The 16,042-nt window shown below is 43.0% G+C and overlaps 2 protein-coding genes across 4 annotated transcripts in view; one reads left to right on the forward strand and one right to left on the reverse strand.

The window, feature by feature from the left end:
- On the reverse strand, nt 1-13,571 carry CCDC70 (coiled-coil domain containing 70). The gene is given in 6 exon segments (XM_051781125.1): nt 1-133; nt 135-220; nt 223-446; nt 449-505; nt 508-738; nt 13,496-13,571. Coding segments are annotated over 6 exon segments (807 nt in total).
- TMEM272 (transmembrane protein 272) overlaps nt 13,083-16,042 on the forward strand; it is a 22,485-nt gene continuing 19,525 nt past the window's right edge. For 2 of the 3 annotated variants that reach the window (XM_051780227.1, XM_051780229.1), the window contains exon 1: nt 13,083-13,330. The gene's annotated coding sequence lies outside the window, so the exon portion shown is untranslated. Of the gene's footprint in view, nt 13,336-16,042 lie in introns of all 3 variants that reach the window. The other variant, XM_051780228.1, reaches the window with a different exon arrangement.

The raw sequence follows: 16,042 nt of genomic DNA on the forward strand, positions 1-16,042 counted from the left end.
TCAGTATGTGTGTCTTTCCACGTTTCTGAGCCTAGGAGAAAAATTTATTCTTTTCCTCTGTGGACAGCAGAATCTCTGGAGATATCTTCTCTCAGGACCAAAGGCCTCCACACAGATCAATATTTTATCCTCCTAAAGGCTTTTTAATTTTCCTGAAGGACCTGCTTCTCTTCTCCGGGAGAGCCGTTTCATCTGCCCACAGAGATTCTTCTTCCCATAGAAAACATTGTTCTCATCCAGAAAGACCCTGTCTTTCTCCCAGAGGAGCTGATCTTTCTTATCCCTCTTCCAGAAAGCATTATGGTCTTTCCAGAAGTCATGATACATCCTCCAGAAGGCTTCTGTGTCCTCCTGAATAGCCTTTTCTTCCTCCTACAAGGCAGCCTCCCCCTCCCAGATGGACTTTTCTTCTACCTAGAAAGATTGGATTGCTACCTTGAAGACTCTAATTTTTCCCCAAAACCCTGAATCTGCTCCCAAAAGGTCTTCATTGTGTCCTGAAAAACTGAATCTCCTGAGAGGTTGTCTCAGCCTGCAGCTTCTTGATGAGATCATGCTGGTGGGAGGTTGTAGTGGGTTTCTGTGACTGGGTTTTGGCAGCCAGGGGGCTACAGGGGTGGCTTCTGTTAGAAGCTGCTAGAAGTTTCCCCTGTCTGTTGGAGCCAATGCTAGCTGGCTCCCGGACAGGCTTCCTGCCGCTGGCCAAGGCTGAGCCAATCAGGAGTGATAGGAACACCTCTGGGATAACATATTTAAGAACAGAAGGTTGTTGCACAGAAAGAATTCCAGCCAGGGAAGAGCAGAGTGAGAACACGGGAACAACAATGCAGACACCATGGTGTGACCCACGGGACAGCAGTTTGGAAAGAACTGTTGCCTGAGGGATGGACTCATGCTGGAGAGGTCCATCAAGGACTGTCTCCCATGGGAGGGACCCCACGGGAGCAGGGGAAGGACTCCTCTCCCTGAGCAGTGGCAGAAACAACAACTGACTGTAACCCCCATTCCCCATCCCCCTGCACCACTGGGGGGGTATGAGGGAGAACAAGAAAAGAAAGAGGGTAGAGGGAAGGTGTTTTCAAGATTATTTTACTTCTCACTCTTTTGTTCTGATCCTGTTAGTAATAAATTTAAGTAATATCCCCACTGTAAGTCTGTTTTGCCTGTGAAGGAGATGAGTAACTCGCCTCTCCCAGCTCTTATCTCTACTCATGGACCCTTAGCTGTTTTTTTTTCTCTCCTCTGTCCAGTTGCAGAGGGGAGAGAGAGAGTGGCTTTAGTGGGTACCTGTCATCTGGCCAGGGTCAACCTGCTACAGAGGTGCAGTCAGGAGTGCAGGACACCAGCTGGCAACTGCAGCTTTGGTTCACTGCTCATTACTGATAGATAGGTTGGCAGAGACCCAGCCCAGCTCCTCTACTCATATCCTGGGGCTTGACAGAGAGGAGAGTGATGGGTGTCAGTGATGATATCCCAATGCATACCAGGGCACAGGGCACCCAGGTGTATGCGTGAGTCCCACCTCAAAGTCTGTCTCTAATTTACGTGGCTTAAGTTCACTTTGGTTCAGACAAAAGCAGGAAATTATTTTGCTTTTATGAGACTTCCACCTCCTGAACATGCATCAAGTGATACAAATAAAAGTTTGAGAGCCTTTTCTCATATAGTACAGTAAAAATATTGCCACTTGTTCTTTTACTGTGCTCCTGAGGCGGGCTTATAAAGATGTAGGGTAATTAGAGTACATTTTTCAATTAGAACATCATTATTATCTCACAGAAAATGACTAAATTATATAATTTTGTTCCACAAGCCTGCAAACACTCTCGGTTGTCATCAAAATAGTTTTCTGCAGACATCTCTAAGAGTGCAGAACTAATGGCTAACAAGTCAGAAGCTGGTGTAGATCCGTTTCAAATGAATTTGAAAAAAAATATTTCTTTACTTGTTAAGACTCTTGTTATTCTTCTCTGTTACCATCTATTACCATCAAAAAAATAAAGCTCCAAAGATATCCAGCAATTGTGGTCATGCTACTAGAAAACTTAGCATTTTTAAAACTCTATAGCAGAGATACAACACTTAGAGAAGTGCAGTCCTTATGACAGCTGAGTCTCTGATGCCCAGTGGTGACTGTGATCCATTGTTCACCTACAGTGACAGAATTTCACAAAGTTTGGAACCATTAGCTGAAAGTCCAGTGATGCTGGGTGGAGCTGGAAGGAGTCACTGGGCTGCTGGCAGAGTATGAGCCATTACTGGTACTTTCCTTCATTTTCATGCTGGTTGCTTCTCAAGCATAATAAAACCCATCCAAAGGTTTTACTACCCACACTAGCTCCCCTCCTGGCTTAAGGAAACCATCTGGAAGACATGTATAGTACATACACTAAATGTTAGACACACTCTCAGATTATGTCATTACAGTTCTATGAGTAAATTTGTCAGCCAGTGTAAGTGCTACTGTACCTTGTGTTATTTGAAACAAAACAATTGATGGAGCTAAAGCTGAGCACGGATACAGCCAAGACTAGATGGTTTTCAAAACAAAATCTGTGATCGTAAATCTACCTGAAAGCTTGCTTTAGAAGAGTATCCTGACTTTTTTAAATGGGTTGGTCTCACCAAAGGTGTTTGGAAGAAGTGATGGATAAGTGGTTAGAAAATCAGGTCTGTCTTTAGAGTAGGTATTTTAAACTGGATTTGCATTCCTAGTCTTTGAAATTTTGGTCATTTGAACACCTTCTCTGTGTAAGTACCAAATATTTTAATTATATGCCTTGTAAATACATTTAGTGCAACTCAGTCCCTCATCCTACAGGATGTGAGAGGCACTTTACTGAGAGAAGTTGTGTCTATTTTTCTATTGAAATTGTATTAAAATTTAGAGATGGCTGTTTTGGTTTGGTTTGGTTGTAGAATCTTTCACTGAGTTACAGAAACCTCTCTGTGAGACCTTGAGCCAAACTCATCTCAGTGATCCAGCTTCTTTGATGACAAAATCAATCATCCGGCCAGAAATTGAGGACAGGAATGAAGAATGAGATGTTTCAAGAGGACTGTAGTAGAAATCAGGATTAAAAAGCATCATGATTTCTGGGAGATAACCCTTGGAAATCTGTTCCAGCTTCTTCTGTTTCAAGGCTTTTTCAGACCTTCAAATGTCCCAGTACTTGAGCTAGAAGCAGCTTTCACCAAAATACTTTTTCCTCTGGGATGTCTCTGATGTTTTCCTCATCTGAAGTTCAGAAAATACTTTTTTTACATGGAAATAGTTCAGACAGGTATAATCCTGTTCATTAAGAAAGTCTTGTTTCCTGGGCCAGCCTCTTGTTATTCTTCTTCCCAAGTGAGGTATTTACCTCTTTGCAAATGGATTGCCTTTCGTTGTGATAAGGTTTTTCCTTCTTCTCTCAATTTGCTTCCTCCCTTGCTCCAGGAGCTCTTTCTTCTTTCCAGAATGATTTCATGTTCCCACTATAACTCCCTGTTTGACACTATAGCTGGAAAACACCAATGATGGGAAGAATACTGTTACTCAAATACTTTTTGAATTTTTAGCAAAACATTGTTTTCCTATACAAGAGGTTTTGGTGACGCAAGCGCAGCAAACAGCACAATAAACACTGTGTGTGGCAGTGACATGGTAAAACCTTTGGGTATAAATTTTTTATATTTGAGTTCCTGCCATTAATTTGTAAAGTTGCAGCAGCAGGATATATTATTTCTTTCCCTTCTGGTTTCCTTCAATAATTTCTTTCTTAATCACAAAATAAATTCTGTTACCAAACAGGACAGAAAGGGCCTTTCAGCTTTTAACTCCTCATTCTTTCCCATTTCAACACAAATTTTGTGGTAATGTGCGATGAATTTCACTCAAAAGTGCTTTCAACATCACTGCTAACAGTAACAAACTTCCTGGGAAGGACCAGATGGATAAAACTTTGCTCTCTGGCACATCAGTAAAAAACCTCTATCATAAGGAAAGCTCTCAACGGCCTTTGTTGGAAGGAAAGTATAACAGGAACTTGGATATTTGGATGGATTCTATGTATGGATGAGCATTTCTAGGACCATTTTCACCTCCTGAATCCCACCACAGACCCACTGGCTGTATAGAGCAGATCTCCACTGGCCTCAAGGACAGCTAAGAGGACATCTCAAGAGCAACATTTCCATGTCTGCAATTTGGACCTGATTCCCAGACAGGAGTCCAGTAGAAGTGGACTTGAGTGCATGCCATATCTAGATCATTAGATGCCACCCATTTGATGGCAACAGTAACCTTTGTATGTGCACACGTGTGTATGTCTTCATTGCTGCTCTCCCAGAAAGGAGTCTGTGCAGGGAGGAAAGGCTTTGCTTTTTGGTGACTGCCACTTCCACTACATACCAATGGGCAGGAACTTCAAAGTGGGTGGGTGACAGCTCTGCCTCAGTGATCCTTCATCTATCACTAAAATAATAGCAATCACTTTCTGACCAATGTTATGTACCTGTCCGAAAGATTTCCTCACCTGTCCAAAGGCTTTAATTTCTGCCCATGAGGAGCTAAATCATTCAAGGAGGCATCTGTGTTCCTGGTAAAGTTTCTGTGCACAGGAGGGACCATCTGTTGTTGCTGCAAGTGCTCTTGCAGCAAAGGTATCCTTGGACCTGAGAAGGAGGTATTTTTAGAGAGAAAATGAGATGGCAGGAGATACAAAATCCCAAAATACGTTCATTGACTTTAGGCAAAGCCCTGCATATGCCATATATACCATATGTTTTGTGAAAAGAACTTCAGGTACTTTCCAGTAGTGAAATGAGCCAACTTTTAGTTACAACTCCATTTAGTAAGACTCAGCTTTAGCAAAAGAAGACCTCTTGAGTTCTCAGGTTCAGTGTCCTTCCCTCACAGATGCTTCATCACATCATCACCTTACAAAAGTAGTAATATGACGGAGGGAGGCCTTTCCATGGCAGCCTTCTGACCACTGCACATAACCCTCCTTACACTGTACAGCCACACATCTCCAGAAATAATGAGAAACTGTCTTAACAAACCTATCCCAAACACATCAATACCAGAGAAAGACCCAAAAACCCCCCAAAAAACCCAACCAAACATCAAGCCCCAAAATAAGACCTTCAGTTGGTTAATTTAATGAATTTAAACTCAGAGCAACTGTAGATGATCTGAAGTTTCAGACCAGTTTGTTTCAGACCAGATGAAGAGCCTATGCAACTTGTAGTCCTCTCAGCCTAATAAAAGACATTTTCTATAGGCAGTGAGAAGCTGTTTCTGACCCTTGCTGCTCTGATGGTTAGAAATCAGCTCCTATTTAATGGCCCATTTATACTCACTTGTTCTAAATATTTTTATTATTATTTTGTATAAGCAATCCTTTATCCTATATTTACAAAGATTAAGTCTATGCCCCTAGCCTTTGTCTTAGTAGGCTAAGCTAGCTGAACCCTGTAGATTCATCTGAAAAAACAGATTCTCCACACCTCTGTCTTTTTTAATGGCTTTTCTCTTTTTTAAAATTTATTTATTTCCTTTTTAAATTTTTTGTTTGTTTTTTAATTTCTTCTTCTCTACTGTTGTTTTAATTTTTAACAAAAATATGTTACAATTTTTAGCAAATATGAATATTGGCATTTTCCTAAATGATTAAATTAAAGTTGACAGTGTCAATTACAATGACTCATCATATGTTTTTATTATTATTATTCATTAATTAATCCACAGTGGTCCCACCAGCCTTGGCACTCAGGCTGCATGTTACTTGTACAAAATCGGACAGTGACGACCCTGGAGAACATAGCCAAAACAGACTAAACAAACATCCAGTAGAGGGGGAAAAAGTGCATTATCACCTCTATTTCATGGCTCAAACCCAAATATCAGTTAAGTACCTTAACAGCTATTAAATGACCACGCAAGACTGACAGCAAAACCCTTGGTGCATTAAGGAAAAAATTAATAGATATTACATCTCCTGTGGATCTGATGTTCTTGAATAGTAGATTTACCAGGAAAAGGATGGGCAAACTTCCCTGGAAATAAAGGCTGCAAGTAACCTAAAGTTATCAGGGAACTAAGGGAACAGATCACTAAAATTACCTCAGGTTGCAGATAGTACCTCACCAGAAGGGACTGTCCTTGTGAATGTCTTCCAATGCAGTTGTTTGACTCAAACACCTCAAAGGGGAACACACAGAATGGTAAGATTTAAAACAAAAAAACCTACCCTTTTCCTGTGTTTTAGGTTGAGGAACCTACATATAGGTACTTGTTACACAGAGGCAGGGTTTGAGCCAAGCAGATTCCAAAAAGAACACAGAGCACTCCATGAGACACAGTCTTGTGGACAGCTCTGTGGCAGGCTCTGCTCTGACAGCACTAAGTCTCATGCTGCCTCTGTGAGTCTTACTGCTCATGTCAGTCAGAGGACTTAGTGAAATGCTGCCTCAAGGAGAACACAAGACACCTTGCGAATGGTGTTGCCATCTGGTGTGCTCAACAGGACATGGTGCCTCCCCCAAGGGCTGTGCTGGAGGCCCTTGGAGCACACTCAATGTGCAAGGGAGCATGATAGTTTCAACATCATCCCCACTTTTGAGAGGAGTCTCATTCGGGACATGCTAATGCTGTGCAGCTCACCAGCCAGATTCTGGGAACTTGCTAGTGTATCTACATGCCATATACCTCCACGCCTCCTGCTTGGACACCTTGTCCACCCCTGTTTCTGTCCAGAGTCAGTCCTTGAGCACAGTGCCATCTGGTGAAACACCCGTGCAGCCCAAAGAAATAACCTCACCTCTCACTCACAAACTGCTTTGGACAGTGAAATCTAAAACTGAGCTTACATCCCAGCACACCTCTGAAACATAATTTCATCATGAGAAGCAAAGATAGGCCTGTAATTTCACAAAAAATGGCTCATTTGCATGAGTGAGTTTGTTCATTCGGATATCAGCCAGAGGCTTGATTTACTATAACCTCAAGCTAGGCTCCTAACCTAGCCTTCATCCACTGCAACTAGGTCTAAAATTGAGTCCTTTGGAACCTGAAGCCCAGGATACAGAGAGTTTTTGAACAGACCCAAAGGAACCCCACAACATTAGATTTGTTATGCTGTGACAATGCTGTATTAGCTGCCTGGAGAGCTTCTTCCACAAAGCTCCCCTTTGTGGAGGAAAGTCTTGGGGTCCCCAGGGAATTTCCTTTGGCTCTTGCTTAAACAGAAACTGGCCTGGAAGGAAATGTCACTGTTAAAGAAAGTCATTTCTTTACAAAGCTCTTAGGGTCTGCTCTAGGTGCTGCCTTCTGCAACCATGAGAAGATGCTCTGTGCCTGGAAACACATGGCTGTGAGAAGTCATGGCTGTGAGTTGGTTGCCACAGAAAGACCTTTCTCACAAGCATCCCATGAGCACAAACACCCACCTTGGACCTCTCAGCTGCAGCCTGAGACCAAGCCTTGTGGGTAGACAATGATGATCAGGAGTCAGGGGGGTGATTCTTAGTCTATGGGACTTGGAAGGGTCCCATTTTATCTCCCAGTAACCTCAGAGATATTAATGCATTACCCAAATATACACATGTCCTGATGCAGAGTGGGGAGGGTTGTGCGGGGAGCTCCAGTATACCACCCCCTCTCCTGCTCCCAACACGACCCTACAGAAGAAGAAAACAAACTTAACCAACTCCTGTCTTTCCCATCTGCACAGACCACGGGGGTGACTTTGGGATAACTAAACGAGGCTGTCAGAGATACGGGCATCTACACATGACACTGGTGTCCAGCCCCACATGACAGTGCAGATGAAGCCATAGATAAATATAGGCTTCGAGAACTGTTTGAGGTGCCCTCAATTATCTGTCTATCCAGGACTGGCAGATATGAGACATTGTGGGCCAGGCGGGATATGTAGAGCAGTCCAAGTGGGATGCTTTTGGTCAACTACATCAAGCCATCACTCTCCACAGACCCTAATGGAAGTTCTCAGTTAGACACCTCTATTTGGCTGTCAGTTGATCCAATAGTGAGAGTGAACAAAGTCCTGTTTTTCAGTTCAGCTGTATAGCAGTCTTCTTTCTTTCTCTTTTTTTTTCCTTTTTTTTCCCACAAATCACAGAATCAGGCAACTCCAATGAAGACTCTTCACTCCACACATGTCAATATTGCATTGAACTCCATCCTAACTCATTTGTGTGTTCTGTGGTATTCTTGCTTTTTCTCATTATCATTGACCATAATTACTCTACAGTAAACATATGGTTCTGTTTTCTATGAGTAGAAGGCTCCAAGTAGGAATTGTGGTCCCCCCTTTTTGAAGGTTAAAATTTTCAATTCTGTTGACCAGATACTGTGTCAAGTATCCTTTACTATCCTCCCGCTGAGGAGGACAAATGCACTGACAGGTGGCAAAAGGCATATTTTGGGAGTGAGAAAATGAAATAAAAAATAAAACCACACAATGTTATCTTCTGTGGTCAATGAAACAGCACTTTTTATTATGGCTGTATGCAATGGGAATATTAAGTCTGATATGCAGAAATGCAAATTAAACTGCTGATTTAGATTATTATATTTCATGCATAGTAACTCTACAGGCTTTTTTTTTTTCTATTGTATTTATTGTATTTATGAGTTATTAGCCTTTTTTTGTCAACTGTATTTTATAAGTGAGAGGTTTATTCCTGCTGTTATATTAAAGGAGGCATTTTGCTGCCAGGAGATTTAGCATTTTATTCAGCTGAGGTAACTCTCCCTTATACTCTAGTATGAAGCACAATTAAGACAGAAATGTTCAGTAGCTTTATTATGCCCTTGTGTGAGGAGCTAATCTTTTTTTCTCCCCACTTCATTTTTCAGGGATTCCCAAAGGATTTTGCAAACCCTATACATTTGTCTAGCACACTCTGTAGTAGCATAAACAGAGAATACATGAACCTCAGTGGGGGCTTTGGCTTTTATACTTTTAGTAATTCCACTTTCTCTTATTGTAAGTTTCAAGAGCACTGGAATTTCTCAGCTAATATTCTGGGCTTGTGGGTAAATATTGCTCACAATAATTTGGACATTTTGTTACTTTGGTGGGTAAGCAGGGGAAAAGAGGACTGGATTTTTTTAAAGAAATGTATTTATTATTTGAAGGAAAATTTTCTTTACACAGAACAACACACAGGTTGACCTCCTGAATTAGCAGTGGAAGACAATCTCTGAAGAATACCATTCAATAAAAATTAAATAAGGCTTGTTTTCCCCCCTATAGGAAATCAGCAAACATTCCTAAAGAAGTAATTTCATTTTCAAACACTAGTGTTTTGCTTTAGCCTGGCTTCCTATGGAAACATATCACATGTATTCATTGCTTTTGGTTCTGCTGTCTGGTTGTTGCCTCTAATAACTTGTGTATCTATGTGTTCATTTTGACTGAATTTGATAGAGTAACTGAAGGCTCAGAGGTACAAGTAAACGAGGTGAGGACATCTGGCCCATTACTCTGCCTTGGACGGACAATGGCTATGGACCCAGGGAACAACTCCTATTACTTTCCCAGGATTATCCTCCAGCATCTGGGGCTGGAGGCTCACAGGTGTCCCAAGCCACAGCTGATGCCTTTGTATCTTGCAATCTTTCCTACAGAAGCAAGGAAAATCTCATCCTATTCTGCTTGTGTGATGAATATTTGAAGTAGAAAATGAGACCTTCTAAATAACCTGACTAAATGAAAGCTGCACCACGAGCACTTATCCTGTACTAGACTTTAATAAAGTTATTCTCCCAATAGGTTATCCAGTACAGTTTGCCTTTTGTCTCTCTATTCCTTAGGCCTTGATTACATTATGATAAATTATCCTGAGTAAGGAGAAGCATGAAGCAGACAGTCTAATATTTTCTCATTTTCTATCTTACCTCTTGGGCATTGCCAAGTAAACTGCCATGGAGTCTGGCACATAAACATCCCTTCCCCAAGACAGTCTTGTGGGAAGAAGCCATGGAACTGAAACATCCACAACAGCAGGCTTCACCTGGCTCTGTAATTTATTGTGATAGCCACACAAAGCATTGTCTCAGTGATGCATGTGAGAGGAAAGGACCTGGTCTCAACTTGTGTGTGTTGGTAGGCTAAAGTGTTTCACAGCATCTGCCCTGCACTGAGCTCTGCAGCTTCGAGACCATTCCAGGGGATGGAGATGGTTGTCTCCTTGCTCTCAGAGACCAGGGGACTTTGGACTGGGCACACAGTGACTTGCTGCACTGATAGCACTTCTAGTCCCATTATCTTCCTAAGGATGCCTAAAATTTTCCTTCAGAAACACCAGAATCAAGAAGTTTAATGGTAGTTTAAAGTGTCACTGTCAACACCGTCTGCACTTGCCACAGAAACTCTTTGTCCCTGTTATTTTTTGCCATGATCTTCTTGTAATGATTGAATGTTATAATTTCTGGGATCCCTACAGGCAGTTATTAAAATGCTGGTAAGTTGGTATTTATGATTGGTTTCTGCTGCACAAGCAGAGTATTTCTCAGCAGATAAGTACATATTTTTTGCCTTGAACAGTGGAAGAAATGAAACATACACTGAATTCCTTTCCCATGGGCTGTTTATATTTCAATATACAAGGATAATTTATACAAGAAAATATAACATTCCTGATTACAGCATTTAAGAAAACAGTCAGGCTCTTCCAATTTGAAAAGAACAAAATAACGTAGAAATGATTTTGACTTCTGAGTCATCAAGTTAGGAGAAGGCCCTGTGGCAAAAGTGCTCATCCTATATGGAGGGGGAAAAATAAGCTGAAAATAAACACAAACTGGAAAGACAGCATCTCTGCATAGCCCTTTCCCTCTCCACACTAACGATTAAGTAGCCAGGAAAATCCATGGCGAGGTGCAACAGCTTCCAAAAAGGCACCTGGTGAAAGAATCCCAAATACATGTTATGTGGGCATGTAAAAGTCCCTTTTGGTCTGAGAGGGGGCTGTGTTTGAGGAGAGCATGTTCTGGCTTGTGCTTTTGGTGGTAGTGCTGCAGAGTCCCTTTGCTCAGCTCAGCCCAGGACTTCAGCAGTCACAAGGATATCAGCACACTAACCGGAAGGCCACAGCTTAGAATGTGTAACCCTGTGGCATCACTTCATCAGGCACAGGGCAACCCAACACTTGCCTTAGAATTTTGTTGAGGGTGAGAAAAAGCACATCAAAAGAGGGTAGTGATACTGGAGATAACTGAAATCCTTGTTGATGTCTCATGCCAGGCACTGGCCTGGGAACACCCATGGGAAAAGCAGCTTTCTCTGCTGGAAGAAGGAGCTTTATTACACCGTAAGAAAGAAGAACTAGAAGTACAGAAAGCCAAGCTGTCCTGTTTGGCCATTCAGTCAGCGTGTCTCAGTCTGTTCCTGCTGTGTCTCTTCCAGCACCAGTGGAGAGCACCACAGTCTTCAGAAGTGTCTCCTTGCTATCTTCATTGACTATACAGAGGAGCTGGGGTCCCTCTTTAAGTGCTCAAATAAAGCCTTCCTTCAGTGCAATGGAAAAAATCATACTCTCACCTTTTGCTGCACTGCCAAACTTCGTCAACCAAAATTTTCCAGGTTTTCAGCCTTGGAACTGAAGACACACCAGCAAAATTCATCTTTTTCTCTCTGAAATTATCTTGCTTTATAGCTGCAGATTCAGTTTTAGTTGGGATTGTACCTCATTCTGCTTTTGCTGCTACCCCACATTCTGCACTTCCTAGGAGTTGCTGCTACCTCTTCACATGGAGCTGACAGTTCATGAAAGTGCCAAGCTGTAGGTTTGGGAGGCTGGACCTCTTTTTTGATCCATTGCTTTCAGTGTTGATACTTCTCACCATTTTATCAAAAAGATCTAACAATATTTGGTGGTCTTTCCACAGTGCTATGACCTGCAGTGGGTCTCCTTGAGCCACACAGCTCTCTCTGAGGCTTCACAATGTATGTGAAAGATGTGACCTAAACAGCCAAACGGGAAAAACAAAAGTTTTGCTTGCACTACATTTTATATGTTAAAACCTTAATTCGGGCTGAGCAGCAGGCACAGTAGAAGCTTCTCTGCCTCCTAGTCTTACCTGTGCTCAGAATAGGAGCATCCAGGAGATGAAGCAATGGAGAAGAGCTCAGTGTTTCATCTCTGTCACTCTGTGAGGCTGTGGGAATCAGGCAGTCACATCACTATGGGATCAATGCTTTTCCCAGCACATGTGACCATGCAGCAGGGACAAGCATGGAGAGTATAAGAACCAGTGTGTGCTTGTGTTTGTGCACATGCTGACCCAGCACCAACCACAGTTAGCCTTCAAATACCATCATTTTCCTTCCCTTGGCTGACCCCAGTGTGGATGCCCTTTTCTTAATGCAAAACACTTAGCGCTGGGAGTTATACTGGAGATGAACTGTGCAAACCTGACAGTTGAAGGCAGAATTGTTCCTCTTGAGCCAGAGCAGGCACTTTGCTAGCTCCTTGCCAATGACTAATGCAGCAGGTAACCTTTTCTTTCTTGTGGAGCCTTTCCGAAAGGATTCAAAATACACATCAATCTTTATTAATGTTGTCACTCCTCCCACAGAGGTGCTCTCCCTCAAACCCAGTTTTTCTCATACAGAAACGAGGGCTTTCTGGAAAATTATCAATACCTAAAATTAGACCTGAGATATCAAATTGTCATTTGCTCATGGGAAGGCAACCTAGCAAGTAACCACCTAAGGAATGGACCTCTGCTAGTGTGACACAAGACATATAAACGAGCCAACAGTAAGGTGATATACGTTTGCCAAGAGCTCTATCATTTGCATCAATAGGGAAGGGGGCGAATTGCACAAAGAACGAACTAAGTACTTACTGCTCAATACTGATTCGTGAATAAATGTAAAAATTTTTTCCCCTAAAATAGAAGACTTAGTGAAAGACATTTCGTTTATTTTTTTTTTCTTCCCCCAGTACAGTCACAATTGTGTGGGGCCCTTTGCTTCCCCCTGCTGTCACCCTGAAAAGGCACAGGGTGGGCTGTGGCTCCAGCCAGCTGTGGGAGTGGGAAAACTAATGAGGATGGGCTCTGCCAGCAATCACTCCTGCATCCCACAGCTCCCACGGTGCTGCTGTGGAGAGCTGTGAGAGCGACAGCCACGAGGAATAAAAGCCATTAAGTCCCCCCGTGCCTCCACAGGCAGGGTCCCAAGGAGCTGAGCATAGCTCTGGGGTCCCACTGGAGAGGACTCCCCCAGCAGGCTTTCACTGAAGGATTTTGCTGTTCCTCTGCTTGGTCTCCTCATGCACAGGTGAACGGATTTGGCACCCACGGCACTCTCAGAGGTAAGAGGGGTTTGCTGGGAAGTGGATGTTGTGCTGGCATAAAAGCCAGTGTGGGGCTTTGTGGTTCATTAGGAAACTGGCTCTGGAGAAGGACTTTGCACTGAATATTTTAGACAAACAAAAAGAAACCATTACCTCTAGCAGTACTTAGAGAAGATACCTTGTTCTGGAGGGGTTTGCTGGTCCGCGTGCACCTCCTGTGTCCTGGCAGGGATCCTGTGGCAGTCAGGAGCCATCGAGTAGGAAACGGGGTCTTAGGAAGTCCCAGAAATTCTGATTGATGTGTCCATCAGCACAGAGTGAGGCAGCTGCAGATGGGAGAGGGCAGAGCTCAGTTTTAGAAGTCTGAACACCATAGGACAAGTGTGGAGGTGGTTCTTGTTTGGGCTGACATATGGTGGGAACCAGCATGAAGTTGCCTTTTGGCTTTGCTGTGGGTCGGGGATGCACCAGTCAGTAAGTGCTCATCTTCTTTTGACTTGTATTACCTAAACACTTAGGATGACAATAATGATCAGAAAAATAGTTAAAGCTAAAACTAATTGAACGAACAAAGGAAACAGGATGGAGGGTCTGTGCTACAGAGATTTATCACAACTGCTTCTCAGGGACAAGGAAGTGAGTTACAAGAGGCACCAGTGTTGGACACAGCCTGTGTGCCATGTGGGCAAACCTGGCCACTGACTACTAGTGGGGAGGGCACTCAGTGAGGAGGTACTGGAAAGCCTGGAGGAGGCATTGGGATGCTGTGGCTCTGCTGTGGCTCAGTTGCAACCTATCACCCAGGAAAGCAGCTGTAAGGAGAGGTTCTGGCATCCTGCAAGGGGCCCAGAAGCTTGTCCCCATCACTCGCTGGTCTTTCTAAAACAAGAGCAGGTCCCTTTAGCTTAGGGAAATGAATCTAGGGAAGTCCAGGGAAGGACTGATGGGAGGAGATCCAGAAGTTGGCTTTGGTCTTTGAATTCTTCCTAGTTGTAGCTGAGGTTTCTGTTTTGTGACCTTCCCAAGTCACTAGTAAACTGGGAGTACTCACAGTGGGGCAAGACACCCCCCTGCCTTTGCATGCCACCAGTCTTCATACTGTACCACCTGTAGTCTCCTGTGAGTTTCTGTGATGGTTTCCCTGTTTCAGCTGGGAAACAAAATTGTTCTGCAGCTGCCTGGATGTTGAATTGCACTTTAGCACCCCCATGCACTGTCACGCAGAAAAATAGTTGTCTATAACACGCAGAGCAGCTTCTGCAGAATCACCAAAGCTCTGGTGTAGAGGGCAACACCTATTCATCCAGCACCATATAATGACTTCTCTGAGGGATTTGTCAGTCCTGTAGGAGACAAAGCCAATGTCTGAGGAAGGATTGAAATCATCACCTGGTAGTTATATGTGTTGTGTCCTTGTGTGAACACGTTTTGTGTGCAGCCATTATGAACTTGCTTTCTTTATCTCACCTGTTAAAACTGCACACACAGAGCTCTGATTCACAGTCACTTCTGGGCTCCATCGCTAGATGGTGATATGCTTCCAGATACCAAATCCTCCGTCAGTTTGTCGTTTTCATTCTGGTGTAAAATAGCAGTAAATAAAGACAAAACATGCGTTTTAGCCTTTGCCTATGGAAATACAGCATTCCCAGCCACACACAGTTCTGGTAAAGATAATTTCATATTTAACTGATTTTTAGTACACCATTGGTTTGGTTAACATGAGTTCTGTAAGAATTACTGCAATAAAAGTAATTCTAATCACGAACATTTATAAAAAGACTAATATTCCTGATCTCTGCATAATTTAGAACATCTTTGTCGGCAGCCATTGGCATACTCAAAATAAATGCCCATTTTATGCACTTTCTAGGAACAAAATCTGCCCCAAAGATTTTGAAGTTTAAAATTAATGTGTCATTTTATTGTGGAAACTACCAGTTTCCCTTCCTCCTTCCTGCTTTCCCTGAGCATGCAACAGTGCTTATTTCCTTCCTTGAAATACTCATCAACAGTTGCAGTCCAAAGGCACAGTATTTGCTCTACTGAAGAAGGTTTGGTGGCCAGTATGAGAATTATGTTGCCTCAACAGGTCAGGCACTCATATGTAATTTCCATTCCAGTCCACCATTCAGTACTGGCTGAGATGTCCTCTGGGATTTGCAAGGCTTATTACAGCAGTAACACCTATCAAATGAGGCTTGTGGCATAGTACGAAGATGAGGGCTGGAGAAGGAGAGCTAAAATTCATGAGACACCTGATGAGATAATGCACACTAGAAACATGGATATATCTATTTTGGTGGCTGGTTGCAATGTTTAAGGGTTATTGACCCAGTGGGACATCTGTGAAAGCCTCAGCCTCTACTACTTGCTTGGTTGCCAACAGGTAAAGACAGACCTGCCTCTCTTACTGCCAGGAAAATACAAACTGCAATGCCATTGTGCAAGGAGCAAATCCCATTCCCCATGGCAGCAGAGAGTCCTGTGCTGCTATCTGGGCTTGCAGGAGAAAGCAGGCTCCCAGGAGACAGCCAGTTTTGCTGAGTCATGACTAGGAGGGCTTGGACAGACTTTGGAGAGGGGTATGGCCACCTATTAGCTGGTAAGACAAGCCTGTCTTTATCTTCAACACATGCCTGGGGCCCTGTGGTCTCTAGTAGGCTCTGGGCCAAACTGTGCCCAGCATTACATGAGAAATCCCCAGGGTGGGTTTCATGTCTGC

Source organism: Manacus candei, unplaced genomic scaffold (assembly GCF_025592945.1).
Source record: "Manacus candei isolate 608988 ecotype Guabito, Panama unplaced genomic scaffold, ASM2559294v1 h1tg000014l, whole genome shotgun sequence".
Taxonomy (NCBI): Eukaryota; Metazoa; Chordata; class Aves; order Passeriformes; family Pipridae; genus Manacus; species Manacus candei.